The sequence below is a fragment of the Lonchura striata genome, chromosome 32 (assembly GCF_046129695.1).
Source record: "Lonchura striata isolate bLonStr1 chromosome 32, bLonStr1.mat, whole genome shotgun sequence".
NCBI lineage: Eukaryota > Metazoa > Chordata > Aves > Passeriformes > Estrildidae > Lonchura > Lonchura striata.
The window spans coordinates 4266114-4284127 of record NC_134634.1 but is presented as its reverse complement, the minus strand read 5'-3'; the positions used below and the strand labels follow the sequence as shown (position 1 = coordinate 4284127).

At 60.3% G+C, this 18014-nt stretch overlaps 1 protein-coding gene across 1 annotated transcript; it reads right to left on the bottom strand.

The window, feature by feature from the left end:
- Positions 1–10982: 10982 nt before the first annotated feature.
- On the bottom strand, positions 10983–13429 carry ZNF703 (zinc finger protein 703). The gene is made up of 2 exons (XM_021535843.2): positions 13217–13429; positions 10983–12682 (listed from the first exon to the last, which is right to left on the bottom strand). The coding sequence occupies exons 1-2, from the start codon at positions 13427–13429 to the stop codon at positions 11306–11308; spliced, it is 1590 nt and encodes a 529-aa protein (XP_021391518.1). The 3' UTR covers positions 10983–11305.
- Positions 13430–18014: the final 4585 nt, after the last annotated feature.

Here is an 18014-nt window from a genome sequence, read left to right as displayed (position 1 = left end):
CTGGGATGGCCTGGGCACATTTGGGATAGCCATGGGCAGAGCTGGGATGGCCATGGGCACAGCTGGGATAGCCAAGGGCAGCCCCAGTGGGACAGGCCCAGCTCCATCCCGGCAGGCCCAGCTCAGTCTTGGCACAGCTGGCTCAAGCCTGGCTCAGTCCTGGCAGGCTTGGCTCAAGCCCGGCTCGGTCCTGGCAGGCCTGGCTCGGTCCTGGCAAGCCCGGCTCGGTCCCGGCAGGTCTGGCTCAAGCCCGGCTCGGTCCCGGCAGGTCTGGCTCAAGCCCGGCTCGGTCCCAGCAGGTCTGGCTCAAGCCCGGCTCGGTCCTGGCTGGTCTGGCTCAAGCCCGTCTCGGTCCCGGCAGGTCTGGCTCAAGCCCGGCTCGGTCCCGGCAGGTCTGGCTCAAGCCTGGCTCAGTCCTGGCAGGCCCGGCTCAGTCCCGGTGGGGCAGTGCAAGGCGCGGTGTGAAGCCTGTCTGCCCTCGTTAGCTGTCAGCAGTAACAATGCTGGGCTGGCAATAAAGGCAATTCCGAGGCTGTTGGCCATTAATCACCGCCTGACAGCTGGGAATGGGGCTGGAAAAACTCTGTCCCCACGCTCCTGCTTTGGCGTTTAAGGTTACCTGTGCAGCTGGAGCGGGGGGGTGGAAAGCTCTGCTCGCCAGTCCTGCCCCAACCCCACTCCTGTCTCCATCTCCATTTCTACCCTGTCCCAGACCCCATCCCAAATTCTGCCTCCATCTCTAGTTCCACCCCATTTGTGGATACATCCCATCCCATTGATCCCATCCCATGAATCCCATCCATGGATCCCATCCTATCCCATCCCCGCTGTCCCCTAGCTGAAACCTGAAGCAGCAGTGGAGCCCAGGAAGGGAAATCCCTGGGAGGAGCTGGGAGGCCGGGGGTGCTTGGCTGGGCCCCTTCCTGCTCTGCTCCAGCTCTGGCTCTGGCAGGCAGGGCAGGGCAGGGCGGGGATGGCAGGGGCTGTGTGGGGAAACGCTTCCCCAGTTCTGTCCATTGGATGTTATTTGCTGATTACGGGGCAGAGCTGTGTTTGAGAGTGTCCGGGCTCGTTCCGTGTCAGCTCTAACAATGCAGCTCTTGGCAGCGCAGGCAGCTCGGTGGCGTTGGCCATTAATCATCCCCTGACAGTCCGGAGCTCACACGTGGTCCTGGTGCCCCCTCCCCACGGCCGGCGGGGCAGGGGGGCTTCCTCCACCTTGGGCCCACCCAAACCCATGAGCTGAGGGTCCTGGACCCACATCCCCTCGAAAGGGCGTGTGGGGCGGGTGGAGAGTGGGGAGACATTCCTGCCCTTGCCGTGGGGCAACCAAGCTCCCAGGGAACAGCCCCTGGGAGGAGGCTCTTGGGAAAGCACTACAGCACGTGGCATTTCCAGCCTTTTCCTGCCCACCACCACCCCCTCGCTCCCCCAGCCCCTGGGCAGGAGCTGGGTCTGTCCTGGGGGAGGTGATCCCGCTGGGAATCAGTTCCCAGCACAGGAGGGGAGCTCTCCCTGAGGCTTCTCTCCGCGCCCCTCATCGTCCCGCAGGCGCCAGCCCTGTGGCTGGGTGCCAGCGTGCCAGGTCATCCCCCAGTAAATAAAGGAGCAATGTGTTTCCAGCCCCCCAATGCTGTTTTCTAAAGGGAAATGATTAATGGTGCTTGGAAACCACAATTCATCCCGGGAAAGAAAGTAGATTTACCCGAAACATGCGTGAGAATTAGTGCTGGGATGGGCTCCTGGGGCAGAGGGGGGAAAGCTAATGGCAAACAGAGCCCGTCTGTGCGCAGGGGGAGGGAATGGCCTGCCAAAAACATGGGCTGGAGGAGCTGGGATGGAGCTCCAGGAGGAGGAGAGTGGCCATCACAGCCAGGTTCCCTCCCCAGCTGGGAACCTCGGTCACTCCTTCCCTGACCCACAGTGAGATGTCACGGTGGAGAAGGGAATTCTCCTCTCACGTGTGTCCCAACAGCACAGCAAAGGATGGATGGTGCAGATGGCACCAACACTCACCTTTCTCAGAAGTCCAGGGGATACCTGGGACAAGCAGGAGTTGCACCAGAACCATGAAGCTCGGGCCTGTAAACGCCAAATGCTTCCAAAATGTCTGTTTTATGCTCAGGGAATGTTCTCACCTTGCTCCTGCTGGGGGGATCCACTGGGATAACTGGGATGGGCTGGGGTGCACCACAGCACCACGGAGCCTTCCAGGTGCTTCATTCCTGAGCAGGAAACCTCAGAGAAGGGGAAAACACAGTTTTTCTCTGTAAGGGTCAAAGGGAGGTGGCTGTGGCAGCCCCGGCATGGAGTGTGGGAGCTGCAGCATCTTCCTGCTGAGCTTCCAAGTTCATGGAAAAGGTTTTCAGACACAAATCCTGACCTGGTTCTAAGCTGCCGTGCTCTTCTGTGCCCAGGAGAGCAGCAAGGGAGGGGAGCAGCAACAGGTGACATGAATTTATCACCTGAATCCAGAGATAACCCCAAGATCCTGCCTTTACCTCAGTTCTGGATCAAGGCAGCAGCTGGCTCCACGCAGATCATGTCCAATCAGCAGCGTGGAGGAGCTCGGACAGGGCTCTAGGAGAGAGATTTATCTGTGGGATTCCAGGAAGGGCTGGGGAAACCTCGGTGAGGTGCTGACGCCCAGGTCAGGAGTCATCCCTGGCTCGGTGATATATTTAGAGCAGGATAATGTAAGTGACAGGAGGGAAAAAAAATTTTAAAAGTCCGTGGAGGAGGTGCAGATCCGTCCCCTTGGCTGGGAGTTACTGGATGATCCGAGCCAGGGAACAGATAGTTGGATTTCCCTTATTTCTCCCTTCAAATAAATCACAGCTCCAGAGGCCTTTAAACTCTGCAACATGATCTGTTCCAATAAGGAAGGGAATGAAAGGCTGCGTCTCTCTGGAAGCCTTCAGAGCCATAAATCTCCTATGTACAAACACAGACCAGATTTCCAAGTGCATTTATTTTATTGTATTGTTTTAACAGAAAAATCAAACTGCAATAAACTCCGTCCCTCATTAGCTGTCTCCATATCCAGGCCAAATGTTGCTAACGAATAAAATCAGGACAAAGGAATGTGGATGTGGGTCCAAGTCCTGGCCGGGTGCTGACCCCCCAAAAGGCATTTCCCTCTGAGCCTCACAGAGGTGTGGGATGAGGGGAACCAAGGGGGTGGTTCCTGCACTGCCCACTGCTGCAGGTCTGCTGGGGTTGTCACCCCAAATCCAGCACCCTGCCATGGACCTGGCACCCCCGGTATGGACCTGGCCCCCCTGCCATGGACCTGGCACCCCCACCACGGACCTGACACCCCCACCATGGACCTGGCCCCCCTGCCATGGACCTGGCACCCCTGCCATGGACCTGACACCCCCAGCATGGACCTGGCACCCCCACCATGGTTCTGGCACCCCAGCATGGACCTGACACCCTCAGCATGGATCTGGCACCCTAACCATGGACCTGGCCCCCCCGCCATGGGCCTGGCACACCCTGCCATGGACCTGACACCCCCACCATGGACCTGGCCCCCCAGCCATGGACCTGACACCCCCACCATGGACCTGGCACCCCCGCTATGGATCTGGCACCCCCACCATGGACCTGGCACCCCTGCCATGGACCTGGCACCCCTGCCAGGCCCCCACCATCGCAGCTGGAGTTTAGTTCTGGGGTTTCCTGCTTCAGCTTGTTGTGGTCCCTGATGTGCACCCCACGAGCAGCAGGAACAGGGGGCAGTTTGGGTGGGTGCTCCCCAGGCTCCAGGAGACCCCCCTAGCTGTCCATGTGAAAGGGCTGCAGATTTGGGGCTGGACTCGTTAAGCACCAGGTCAAACCCCAAACTTGCAATTGGGCAGCTCTGGAGCTGTCGGTCATTGATCATCTGCTGACAGTCCTGAAGGGCTCAGCTGCTCCCAGAGCGACGCTGGGGGGGACAGAGAGCCCAGGGACAGGGACGTGCCTGGCACTGGTGGCGCCGTGGTCCCCAGTGCACCTGTGTGTTTTCCCAAGGCCCCCAAACCCGTCCCAGGGGACAGCCGTGGTGGGAGCAGGGCCATCACATCCCAAACGCATCCCAGTCACATCTCCCGTGACTTGGTCAGATCCAGGGAAAAGGCGAGAATGAATCCCGAGCAGGCCGGGAAGGAGCGAGGAGCCTGTCTGCAGGATTTACGGCACTGAGCTGCAGAGCCCAGAGCAGCGCCCGCGCCGCGCGGGTCCCGCCTCAGCCCACGGAGAAATTCCTGACTTATTGAATCACATTTGTCATCCCTAAATACATATGCAGGCCCGTGTTTCTGAATCCATAAACATCTTTAACTAACTCCGCTCAGCGAGGCCTCTTTCAGCAGTAATTTATATTTAACTTTTTCCATATGCAGGGCCTGTCGCCTTGGTGTCATTTCCGGGAAGGCCAGGGGGGCTGGGAGCCGGGGCCGCGGGGGGAGCGCGGCGTGTCTTGGCCCGCTGGAGCGGCCCAGCTGCTGGCACGGCGCGAGAAATCCACCCGCCAGAGCCAGTGCTCATTAATCATTTGAACTACTAAACTGCCAGCTCCTTTCAAGATCTTTCAAGAAGTGTTTTCACCCAAAATAGAGTTGAAAACGCGCCGGGCCCTACTTTCAGAGTCTCATCCATCTGGCCATTATGGGGAGTGTCAGGCGGCTCTGACAGACAAGGCTGCTCTGTTCGAGGGGCCCCGGCCCCACAACCTGTCATATTGCGGGGCTGATGGCATCTGACAGCTCCATTTGTACCTCCCCAGAGATGAAAGGGCCGCTCCCGGTGGCGGGAGAAGGGCAGGGCTGGAGGGATGAGCTGGGGCAGCCCGGGGTGCCAGCAGCACCCCTGGCACCGTGCTGGCCCCATGGGCAGAACACCCAGAGATGTGTCCCCAGAGCCCATCGCTGCCCTGGGGCTTGTGCCACCTGGGGTGTGATCAAAGGCTGGGGGGCTGTGCCTACTGCCCACCCCTGGCTGTGGTGCCAAGCTGTCCCTGTGCCCTGCTGGCACAGAGCGTCCCAGCCCTGCCCTGGCCCCCATCTCCCCCGAACCCACCTGCAGCATGGGGGTGGGTGCTGTGCACGCCTCCAGTGCTCAGAGCCAGTCCCCAAACCCAGCAGGACAGTCTCCAAACCCAGCAGGACAGTCCCCAAACCCAGCAGGACAGTCCCCAAACCCAGCAGGACAGTCCCATGCCCCAAGGGGTTCCCCCACAGCCAGGAGGGCTCAGGGTCTGCCCCACACCAGGACATCCCAAAAGCAGGTGAGAGCTGCTGAATCCTTGTGCTCCCCTTGGGGTGGTCCCCAGGTAGGACCCCCCCGAGCTGCTCCAGCGCTGCAGGATTTCTGTGCCAGCACAGCAACTTGGAAGAGCTTGAGAATTATCGAGGAGCAGCAGCCATGGGGACAGAGCACATCCCTGCAGCCAGAGGAGCAGGCACCCAGCCAGCTCCATCCATCCATCCCAGTTGTTCCCAAAGCAAAACTCAACCAGAGTCCCAGAGACTGTGAGAAGCCCAGAAGGAAGGAAGGGCTTTTGGCTCCATCTCTATTTTGCCCAGAACATGGCTCTTCTCACCTCCAAGGGGAACTGTCCTTCTCCAGCCCCTTGGATGTTACTGGGATTGTGCAGGGAATGGGAACAAAACCCCACAAAGGCAACACTGCTCCAGCAGAAGCCAGGAGTCCCTTTCAGAGGAGCTCTGCCCAGAGGACCAGGGCTCCAGGCCTGGACACCATCCTCGGTGATGAGCAGCCCCATCCTTCTCATCCAGAGAGGAAAATACAGCAAACCTTTTGGGTGCTTCACTCTGCCTTCTCCTCCCTCTGGGAAGTACAGAGAAGACAGTGAGTGCTCAGCAAGGAAGATCTTCAACAGTCCCCATCTCTGTCCTGTCCTCCCTCAGACCCCCAGCCACGCCTCCTGCAGGAGCTGCTCATGGAGAGGTGGCACCAGGACCTGAGGCTCCCACTGCTCCCGTCTTCTTCGGTGCAGCAGCTTCTCCCTCTGCCACGGATGCACCAGTGGAGATGCAGGGGTGCTGTGGTGGGCACCAGCACAGTCCCAAGTGCTGCTGGGGAGCCGCCCTTTGCAGCTGTAGGGGACACAAAAAAGGCCATTTCAGTTCTCTGTTCCACTGAGGTGTCTGCAGGAAAGGTCTGTCAAGGCCCAGAAGCTACCAGATGCCCAGGATGCTGCATCTTTCACCTCCTTCCAAATTTTGCCAGGCCAGGAGGGGTGATCCATGAATGTTGGGACCACAGGGTGTTGGAAAAGGTCACGTTGCACCCTGCACAGTGTCGGGTGTCCTGTCCAGCTCTGCTCAGCCTGTCGGGGCCAGCTCTGATAGCACAGGGTCAGCATTCCACTGTCACCTATGGCAAAGGCACCTCCCCTGCGGGTCACATCCTCTGTCCTGTCTCCCTGCACCATGCTGGAAGATGGGATGAAGTCATGGCAAAGCTGCTCCCGGAGGTTTCCACGAACACTCTCAGAAAACCCAAGGGTCTGTGTAAATCTTTGTTATTGTGACTCAAGCTCCAGGACCCTGCTCTGTGCACGGAGCTGCCAGCGGAGCAGCCTCCCCTGCTCTCCGGGGAGGTCCAGCTGAGGTGTTGGTGTGTAAGGATCAGCACTCCTCCGTTTGTCACCGCAATAAACAGAGGGGTGACTGTGACCCGGCCTGCAGGAATGAGCGGGATCACTGCGACAGCTCCGGTGTCAACCTGTGCGAGGAAACCCCAGGGCTTTGTCACCTGCCAGGGGCCCTGTGCTGGACTGTCACGCTGATCAGAATCTGCACAAGAGGGAAACCACGGCCATGGTCACACCGGGCACTTCCCACGGGTCACTGGTGACCAGCCGAGGCCGGGTGTCCTGGTGTGGCGAGGAACACGTCAGCGTATCGCTGCCAAAGCTGGAAGTGGAGCTGCTGGAGATTTGCACCACACACCAACCCATGGCCAGGGCAGAGGCAGCTGCAGCTCTTCAGCAGTTATCCAGAGCCAGAGGAAAGTCCACTCCTATTCATGGCATTCCTGGCCACTGCAGCGCCCCGGGTGCTTGCCCACACTCTTCTGGCCCTGGCACCTCGAGATCTTTGTCCTTCTCCACTCACCCCGTCCAGCTTCTTGTCACTTGTGCTGTCCCACTGCTTGGAGTGGCTGGAGATGAATCCCCACCAGGGCAGTGTGGGGCTCCGGTGGGCACACACAGCTCCATGCACACAGCTCCGTGTCACCGCCGTGTCACTGCCGTGTCACCCCGCTGCTCCAGCTGCTCCTCCGGCAGGGCTCCAGCTCACAGCCTGGCACAGGACCTCTGCTGCCACCTCCAAGCACAGCTTTGTCCCTCCAGGTCTGCTCTCAGCTCATGCAGCATCAAGTGTGCCTCAAAGCAAAGCCCTGACCCCAGGCTGGGCACGGGGATGCTGGTGGGGGGACAGGAGATGTTCACGCCCCTCTGGCTTTGAGGACAAACAGAGCCCGTGTTCTCCGTGGTTTCCAGCAGTGCTCACGTGGAAAGAAAAGCTGCTTTATGTGCCTGAGGAACTTCTCATCCACCCACCATGGCTCTGCTCTGGCCCATGCCTCTGCATCCCGACCTGACCCCTGGGCAGGCTCCAGCCCTCGAGGACGCCGTGCTCCGCTCTGGACTCTGAAACTCCTTGTACGTCTGCGGGCAGCCACCTCTGCATCACCTAAAAGACATCGGGGATTTTTGTGCAGAGGAGGAAGGAAAACAACAAGAAAAAATAGGGCCTGGCTCTTTCATTCACGTATTTATTGGGCGGACAGCGTGGCTGTGGTCAGCTGGGCTTCGGGCTTTACAGACGGGGATATTTATAAGGCACGCGGAGCGGCTCGGCGTGTGCGTCCAAGTCATTCCTTCCCCGGCACAGGGTATAATGTTGCCTTTGTTCGGCTGCCTCCGGCACGGCAGAGCGTGCCGTGCCGCTCGGCCGGGCCCCTCGCCGTGCCCCGGCAGCCCCGGCGCAGCCCCGCTCCTTCCACACACACCACGGCCCGGCAACTGCCACCATAAATCAATAGGAAAGGAGAGGCTGCCAGTTAGACTAAACAAGTGCATTTGCAAGGATTGCTAACCCTCATTAATCACTCTGACAGTCCTAAAAACACATTTCCCCTTTAATGACTGTATTTGGATAATCAGAGCTTTTTCCTCGCGGCGCGGGGTGAGTGACGGTGGGCGCGACTTCGGCGAGCGCCGGCACCGGGGTCACCGGCGAGTCAAGTGCTGCAGGTCCCCGGCAGCTCGGGGCCAGCTGGAGAAGGTGTTGCTGTGCCACGGGGAAAGGAGCCACCAGCACAGCCCCAACTCTGCTGTCCCCACATCTGACACCCACCGGTGTCCTCCCAGCCCCAGCTGGATTTGAAAAGGTCTTTTTCTGTCTCTCCGCGTTCCCTTTAGGTGACTTTTGCCTCCTGGAGAGGTTTGAAACCTTGCACATTTTTCTGTATAAATGATGCAACACATTAATGCACAGCACATTATGAAAATGGTAATTCAAACCCATACAACTCTAAATTAAGCCATACATTATCCGACCCACTCAGCCATATATTTTGCAGAAAGACAGGATTGAATCAAATCAAACCGAAACTGTGGAGTGCAGGTTGTTAGACAGAATGATTAATAAAGTGCATCCCAGTGCTCTTATTATAAAATGAATTCCGCAATAACCTGGGCATACATTACACAGGGAATTATTTAATATATTGGCAACACAACTGTTCCCCAGCAGCTCCAGCCCAAGTGCCGCCGCTATCAGATGATACTCGCAGTGTTTACACGGTCTGGCCCCGCTGCTGCAGTCCTTAGGGAGGGGAAAAATATTCCTCAGGGAACCTCCGGCACAGCAGGACGCATCCAGGCAGCATCCAGCCCTACCGTGGGTGAAGGGAAGGCGCCCGGGCTCGGTTTGGAGCAGGAACCATCCCGGTGTGGGGAGGGTTTGGGGGAGAGAGGGGCTGCAGCTTTGCCGTAAGGAGGGATGTGCCCGGCAGCTCTGGGAGAAGGCTCTGGCAGCATGAGGGCTGTGCAGCCCTTTGCTCCATGGCTGGGATGTGGCACGGCTGACACCCGCAGCGGCTGCGCTGATTTTGGCACTGGGCAACCGCGCCTCAAGGGTCTGCAGCATCATCTTCCCACCCAATGGCATGAGGTGCTCAGCCACAGCCAGGGACGGGCATGGTGGGACAAAATTCCAGTGCAGGAACCTGAGACAGGCCCATCATGAAGCCACAGCCAGGATTTATGATGGGGACTGGCAGTGCCCAAGCGAGGCCCACACCGAGTGGCACCACTGCTCCCGAGGGCCAGGGGCTCTGCATGCCTCCTGTGCCACCAGAGAGAATGCACTGGAGCTGCTCTGCCCGCTGCCGTGGCACCCTGCTCCACGGCCAGCATCAGCTGCCAAAAGGCTCGGCATCCTGCAGGGACATGGGAGACACCGAGGGGCTGCACCAGCTGGGGCCTGGCACCCCTTCCTGCTGTGCCCACAGGACAGAGCAAACACCCGCAGCAAAGCCCCCCGTGCCAGCCCCAGCCCTGCAAACCCCAGGCCCTCACGAGCAACACCAGCATGACCACAACCGGACCCCAGCCACATTTGCATGGGGCAAGGGGCAGCCACAGACCCCCAAAACCAGAGTCGGGGAGCTCAGAACAGAGCCAAACTGGCCTCTGGACCACCAACCTCTCCCACTGCCAAAGGAAACCCCGGCTGGGCCCTCCCACCGGCCGCACGCCCGCAGCCACGCTCGAGGCACAGGCAGGGAAATGAAAATCCCTTCGGCAAAAGTAGTCCCTGTTCTCAGAGCGTTATTTTTCAGCTCAAAGGACACAAAGGAATTTAAACACAGGGCATAAAGCAATATCGAGAAGGTAATTAACAGGGATTAATTGTGTGACTCACTGAAATGCAACAGGAACGAGGCAGAAAAAAAAGAAGTGATGTGGGGCAACAGGGCATGCAGGGTTTGCAGGGGGAGCAGGGGCTTGGCCGGGGGTCCCAGTGCTGGAGTAAAAACGCTTTCCTTGGGGCATGGAGCAGGCAGAGCCCCCTGCCCAGCTGAGCCCCCCAACATGGTGGGGATGGAGCCGGGCCGTGCCAGAGCCTTCCATCCCCCTCCTCCCCGCACGGAACCGGAACGGGAGCAGGCAGGACCCCCCAGCTCCCGGCCGCCCTCACACCGAGATCCGGACCCTGCTTCTACCACAACTGCACCCCGGGAGGGGGCGACCACCCGGGGGCACCGCTCCGACCCCGCCAGCCGCCTCCTCCAGCCTTCCCTCCGCCGCCACGCGTGGCGACACCGGGGGCAGGACACGCGGGGAGGGGGACGGGGGCGCGGAGCCCGCGGGGCCGCGCCGGGAGCGCTCCCGGGGCGCCGCTGCCGCCGCTGCCCTCCCCGGGCTCCGCCGGTGCCGCCGCCGCCGCCGCTAGATGGTGCTGGGACCCCGCGGCCCCCGCCGGACCCCCGGGCAGGGACGAGACCAGACCAGAGCGTGGGTACAACCAAGAGCCGTTTATTAACAAAATCAGACTTACCGGGGCTGTCCGCCCGCCCGGGGCCGCCGGTCCTGCCGCTGCGCCCGCCGCTCCTCCGGTCCCCCCAGCCCCGGCATGGGGGGGACACGCGGGGTCCTGCAGCCCCCGGCGGGGCACGGCCTGCGGTGACCATCACCCGGCCGGCGTCCGCAGACCCCCCGGCCCCGGACACAGCGCAAAAAGGAAAAAAAAAAAAAAAAAAAAAAAAAGAAAAAAGAAGAAAAAAAAAGTAAAATTAAAAAAAAACCACAAAAATTTTAAAAGGAAAACAAAAATTTTGAAAACCCCGAAGATTAAAAATAAGAAAAAAATTACCCAAAAAAATTACATCTGCAAATTACAAATGCAGAGAACAGAATCCCAGAGCGATGAACGCAGAGGGAAAGGAGGAAAATGCCTTTTTTTTTTTTTTTGCTTTTCCATGTGTGGTAGGAGTCATGCAAGAATTTCTCGAGGGAAATTAAGAAGGGGAAGGAAAAAAAAATTCAAAAGAAACAGAAGGGGAAAATCAAAGCCCCACACCTGCAAAGTAAAGAGGGAATTTTTTTTTCTTTTTTTCGGCTTTTTTTTTTTTTTTTTGGACACAGACTTTTGCATACCATTGATTCATTGGTGTATAATGCACTTATATTCCCAGCTTTAAGCTAACATACAGTAATAAATACAGAGTCCAAGGAGGGCGCGGGGCGCTGGGGCTGAGCCGGCCGGGGCCGCGCTGGTTACTGATATCCCAAAGCCGAGGCTGACGTGAGTCTTTGGCCGTAGAGCGCGTACGGGGAGTAGTAAGGTCCGGCGGCCGGCAAGGAGGGCACGGGCAGGGCGCCGGCCGTGGGCAAGTGGCTCTTGCCGTAGGGGTGGTACCTGTTTAGTCCCAAAGTGTGTGGGCTCCTCAAGGAGAGCGAGGCCGGTAAGGTGTTGGGGCTCCCGGGGGCGGCGGGCGGGAGGTGCAGGTGGCAGGAGGCCGCGGAGCCCAGCCCGGAGGTAGGGTAGCCCGCCAAGAGTTTCTCGGCCCCCGGCAGGGCCGTGTGGGTCCGTAGGTGGGTGAGCAGCTCCTCCGAGGTGGCAAACCTCTTGTCGCAGGGTCCGCTGGCAGACACCCAGTTGCATATGTGGGGCAGGGGGTCGTTCTGCAGCATGAAGCCGTAGGTGTAGAGGGGGTGGCCGGGCAGGCTGGGGGTGCCGCTGGAGGAGAGCGTGGTGTGCACCGAGTGCAGGGGGTGCGTGGGGTACACCAGGGGGTATCCGCTCTTGAGGCTGCCGGGGTCGTGCACGCAGCTGGAGCAGTTGCTGGAGCCCAGGTGCGAGGCGCTGTGGTAGCTCAGGCAGTACGGGTCCCGGCATAATCCCTGCATGAAGGAGGGCGGCGAGGCCCCGGTGAGCGGGCTGGAGCTGGGCGGTTTGCCCGGCAGCCCCAGCGCCCCCGGCAGCTGGCTGCCCACCAGCCCCGGCTTGGTGGGGTCCAGCCCGGGCACGAACTGGGACGGGTAGCCGGCGTAGGCGCCCACGATGGAGCCGTGGTAGCCGATGCTGGAGGGCGGCAGGGGGAAGACGGAGTGGCCCGGCTTGTAGGGCGACACGGGGGCCACATGGCCGGCGGGCGGCAGCGCGGGGGGCTCCGACTTGCGGCCCGAGGGGGGCTCGCCGTGCGCCCCGGGCTCCGCCACCCCGCGCCCCAGCGCCCCGCCCGTCCCCTCGGGGCTGGGCTTGCCGCCCTCGGGCTCCTTCTTCTCCTCGGCGCCCTTGGGGTCGGGGTGCTGCGGCGAGGCCCCGCGGGAGCCGCCGGGCGAGGCGGCGGCGTGCGGGGGGAACGGCGGGCACGCGGCGCTGGGCACCCGAAAGCCGGCCTTGTCCGCGCCGCCCTCCTTGCGCGGCTCCCCGCCGCCCTTGGAGTAGGGCTTGAAGCTCGACTTGTCCTCGGCGGGCGCGTCCCCGCCGCCCGGCGGCTTCAGCGCGGCGGGCCGGGCCGAAGGCTCCTTGTCGGCGGCGGGCGCGGCGGCCGCCACGGCGTTCAGCTTGGAGGAGGGCGGCGGGTCGGGCTTGCCGATCTGCGAGCAGGTCTGGGCCAGCAGCGCCAGCGGGCTCTTCTTGGCGTCCAGCTGCGGGCGGAGCGGAGCCGGTCAGGGGGGACCCCGACGGCGCCCCCGCACCGGCCTCCCCCACCCCCGAAACCCCGGGGCCGGGCCCGGCGCCGAGCCAGGGCGCGGGGATGGGGGGGACGGGGCGGGGGGACGCGCCCGACCGGGGAGAAGAGGGACCGCGTCCGGGGGGGGGGAAGCGGGGCTGCGGCGGCGGGGGGGAGGGAAAGAACGGGGTGGGGGGAGCGGGAACGCCGGGCAGGGCAGAGCCCGGCCGGGAGAACCGGGAGCGCCGGCCGGGAAAGCCGGGAGCGCTGGGCTGAGAATCAGCCGGCCGGGAGAACCGGGAGCGCCGGCCGGGAGAACCGGGAGCGCTGGGCTGAGAAGCAGCCGGCCCGGAGAACCGGGAGCGCCGGCCGGGAATGCCGAGAGCACCGGGCTGGGAAGAGCCCGGCCGGGAGAACCGGGAGCGCCGGGCTGGGAAGAGCCCGGCCGGGGGGACCGGGAGCGCGGCTCCGGGGGTCCGAGGCGCGGTCGGGGGCGGCGAGCACTGACCTCGATGGGGCTGACGGGCGTGGAGGAGAGCGGCTGGAGGTACTCGGGGTGCAGGAGGTGGCCGCCGTGGGCGCTGAGCATCTTCAGGACGCGGATGGGCAGCCGGCTGGCCTGGCGCAGCGGGTCGGCGGGGGGCGGCCGGGGCGACGGGGCGGCCGCGGCTCCGCGGCTCGGCGGGGTCCTCGGCCGGGGCCCGCCGGGAGCGCCGCTCATTTGGGGCGGGGGAAAGGGGGGGGTGCCCGGGCTCCGCGGGGCCGGGCCGGGCCGGGCGGGCGGCGGAGCGGCGGCGGCGGCGGCCCCGGCGAGACGAAGCCCTTCCCCGGCCCCACCGACACGTCAAATAGCCCCGATGGCGGCCGCGCTCCGAGGGGGCCGGCGCCGCGCACCAATCCGCGCCCGGCCGGGCCCCCGGGGCGGGGAGAGCCGCCGGTGGGGGGGGCGAGCCGCCGCCGCTCCGCCGCCACCGCCCCGCGCCGCCGCGCGGGGGAGAACCGCGGCACCGGCCCCGGCAGCGGCGGCAGCGGCGGGCGCGGCTCGCAGGGCACGGCGTGGCGTGATGCCGCTGGCACAGCTCGGCGTGGCACGGCGCTGCTGGCACGGCACGGCACGGCACGGCACTGCTGGCACAGTTGGCCATGGCATGGGATGGCACTACTGGCACACCTGGGCATAGCTTGTCTGGAAAACCGAAGCAGGACACAGCATGGCACTGCCAGCACCTTGGAATAGCTGACATGCCATGGCACGGCTCGGCATGGCACAGCGCTGCTGGCACAGCATGGCATGGCATGACACTGCTGGTACTGTTGACCATGGCATGGGATGGCACTGCTGGCACACCTGGGCATGGCATGGCTTGGATGACACGGCATGGCATGGCACTGCTGGCACACCTGGGCATAGCTTGGCGGAACATCTAAGCAGGGCACAGCTTTGCACTGCTAACACACCTTGGCATGGCTGACACGCCATGGCGCAGCTTGGAATGGCACAGCTCGGCTCTGCTGGCATGGCATGCTCAGCGTGGCTGATCATGGCATGGCATGACTCAGCTGGCACACCATGGCATGGCACTGCTGCCATGGCACGGCTTAGATAAGATCAGCCTGGTGCAGCTCAGCACCCCTGTGCCAGTGGCTCCTGCACCCAAACCTGCACCCAGGGCCTGTGTCCTGCCACCCTGCAGCCAGCACCTGTGCCCTGTCCCGGTGCCACCCAAGGCGAGGGGGCTGACCTTAACTCAGGGCTCCCACAAAGGGACAATTCCCTTATGAACCTACAACTCCTTTTTTTCCAGGCATTTTCTCCTTTCTTTGGTTTGCTGAGTCTTAAAAATCTTCAGGTGCCACTGCAGACTGCTGTATAACTAATTAACTTCCAACAATTAACTTCCTATTTCTAGTTACCTTTTCCAGACATCCTCGAATTAATTTCACAAACCCCTGGGGCTTCCGTTTTGCAGGGGGGTGAAAACCAGCCGAGCTCAGCCAGGCTCTGTCCCTGAGGAGCCAAGGCACATGGAGAAATCCGGGAGCTCTGTCCAAGTGATGTCCGTGTGAGGCTGTGGGGTCCTGCTGGGGTGAGAGCTCCTTCCCTGGCCTTCAGGTGGGAGCTGGTGGGAGAATGGGGGCCTGAGGGGAGATGTGTAATGGGATGGGGACGTGGTGTAACAGGATAAAATCCTGGGGGCCAGGATGGGATGAGAACTGAGGACCTTTGGTCTGAAGAAAGGCGACATGGGGCCAGGTGCCCACTCCAGCCCCACCTCTGCCCTTCCTGGGTTTGTGTTTCAGGTCCCTCTGCCTACCCAGCAAGGGAGAGAGGAAAGGGGGAGACACAGACACCTCTAATTAATCATATTAACTCCTGACAGATGCTTTATGTTCCAACAATGTTGCTATTATTAAGTTCATATGCCCACCCCTCTGCAAGCCCGCTGCTCTGGGTTCTGGGAAAAAAGGCTTTGCTGGATTTCCCCAGTGAGCGCTGGCATCGCCCAGCGCAGCCTCACATCCAGTCCCGCTCGTCCAAGCTCTATCAATCACACCCAGGGTCAGACCTGTCAATTTGCCCTCTTTGTGAGGCTTTTTTCTTCTCTTTTTTTCGCTCTCCCAAAGCTGACCGCAAGATTGATTCAATCCGGACAGCGGGATGTGAGCGGAGCGGCGCTGCCGCTCAAAGGAGCCATTCAAGGAAGGAGGAAACAGAAAAAAAGGCTTTCCTCAAAGTCACTTGAGTTGTTTGCCAACAACAACACGGCCTTCACGGAGTAACCCAAAATCAGGTGGGATGAGGGCATAAGAGCAGCGGCGATGCCGCGAGGGCATGGAGCAGTGATGCCCCCGGGGCTGTTTGTCCTTCCTGGACCCCAGGGCACAGAGCAGCGATGCCCCCGGGGCTGTTTGTCCTTCCTGGACCCCAGGGCACGGTGCAGCGATGCCCCCGGGGCTGTTTGTCCTCCCCGGACCTTGGGGCATGGAGCAGTGATGCCCCTGGGGCTGTTTGTCCTTCCCAGACCCTGGGCATGCCCAAGGCCTGATCCTGCCCCGGTGCTGGCACACAGAGACCATTCTGCGTGAGCTTGTGTTTGCCGGAGTAAAGCAAACAGCCCTTCATCAGAGGGGGTTCCTGGGGAATGATGGATCTCCACGCTGGTGTCCCTTGGATCCTCTGCTCTAAAATCCAGGAGGGTCCTGTTTTTATTAAGGAGAACATCAACCAGAGGGGAGAAAGTTAAACTTCCCTGTTCCATGTCCAGTTGTGCTCCATGACAAGTCCCTCTCTGCTCAGAGGTTGCACAAGTTCAAATAAAAGCAGCGAGACCCCTGCGCAACAAAAATAACACCAGCACCAAAGGAAAAGCAAAATATTTGTTACAGAAGCAAAGCCAAAGAAGACCAGAAGCCTCGGGGAGCACTTTCACCAATGAGTGATGATGTCTGCATCCCTAAGCAGACTCACCCCACCTGGGCTGGCGTTAACGAGGTTTGATTTTGCCAAGGATGAGTTCCTGTGCAGAGCCCTAATTCAGCCCAGGGGCTCGGATGTCTTTGCGACCTGTGAGGTGAGGCTGGGGAAGAGGGAACTGGGTTTTTGTTTATCTTCAAGATCTTCCAATAACTTGGGATGAGTCTGAGCAGGGAGTTTTGTGTCCATGGCATCCTGAGTGCCAGGGGGTGCAGAGGATGGAGAGAGGCACCCAGTGCGAGAATTTGGTGGGATAAGATTAGATTAGACAAAACATGAATTTAAATCGCTGGGCCTCTCCTCTGCTGGGCTTTGGAGTAAACCTCTCCTGTCTCACTGCTGCTGGACACAGCTGAAGGGAAAGCAGGGTAAGGGCAGCTGGGGTGTGAGGGTGTGGGGGCTCCATGTCCCACTGCGCAGGGCAGTGAGGGGACACTGCCCAGGGGGACAGCGGTGCCGGGTGGGCCTGGACGGGTCCCCCCGGGCTCCAGTCACTGTGGGGGAGCTGCGGGTGGCTCCAGCCCCCGCTGCAGGATGAGGATGCCAGGCACGCCCTAAATCCGAGCCTTGAGTGCCCCTCCGTGCCCGCCTGCTGCTTCCCAGGTAAATCCTCCCGAGCCCCTCCCGCTGCTCCCTGCAAAACCTCCGAGTCAGCGTTTTCCCTGCCCTGCTCCAGCCCCGTCCCTCGGCTCCCCACGCAGCACCAGCCCAGGCCTTGCTTTTAGCTGCAGAACAAGTGCATAAAAATGATCTTATTTATTACAGGAGACATGTTTTAAAACAACTGACAAAATTGCAAGATGTAAAACGACAAGCAAGTGCTTTTTCTTTTTTAAGCCCGTATAGACTCCTGGCAATGATAAAAATAGTGTTTTCTTTTTTAAAGTTGGAATTAATCTTTCTTTCCAAAGCAATCATGTAGCAGGAAAAGCAGGAAGACACTTGGATATTAACTGATCCTCGCTGGTGATGGTTAGTTATGGAATGGCCGGGGCTGGCTTCCCTCCGCAGAGCCATTAACGCTGCAAACATTAAAGCAGAAAAAGGTGAAGGGTTTTTTCCCCTCCCCTGCTCCCTTGATGTGTGACTAACAGCTGCTTTTCTGTGTGACAAATCAGTGGGGTCTTCCTGTTGTTGATGTAATGAAGCTGTTTCCTGGTGGGAAATTCTGCGGGATAAATTGCAGGAGGGGGAGGAGAACATCCCACACTCGCCAAGGAGCTTTGGAGGGAGGGAGCTCAGGAGGCCGGGGCTGGCCGGGGTCGCAGTCACTTCACGGGGCCTTTTTGGGGGTTTTGCCTGTTTATCTCTGGGTTTTCGGCAGATGGAGGGGCTGCACGGCCCTGGCATGGAACACCCCAGGACACTTTGGGGTGTTCTCTCTGCTGGCCCTCATGATAACCCTATGCTGTGCCAAGCAGCCAAGCTCCCGTGCCTCAGTTTCCCTATCTCTAAAAGGGGGGCGATGGTGACCCCCCAGTCTCCAGCACTGGCAGCACTGGCACCTCCCAAAATCGCTGTGGGGACCCCAGCATGTCCCTGTGCTGGCACTTTGGGGGATCAGCCTCCTTGGGTTCATTCAGCCCTCAGACACCCATAAAAAAAATTCACCTTCACCCCTGGTTTCCTTTTTTTCTTTGCCAGTATTAGTTAATTAAACTATGCAAATGAAACCAACTTAATTTCTATAATACCAGGGCCAGAGCCTCAAACCACTCAGTGCAGCTCATCTGGCACGTACGTCACAGAAAATGTTTAGAGCAACTCTAATAAAAATGAAAAAGGCTGTAAATCAAGTTTAATTTATTCATTTTCTGTATGGTATGAAAGC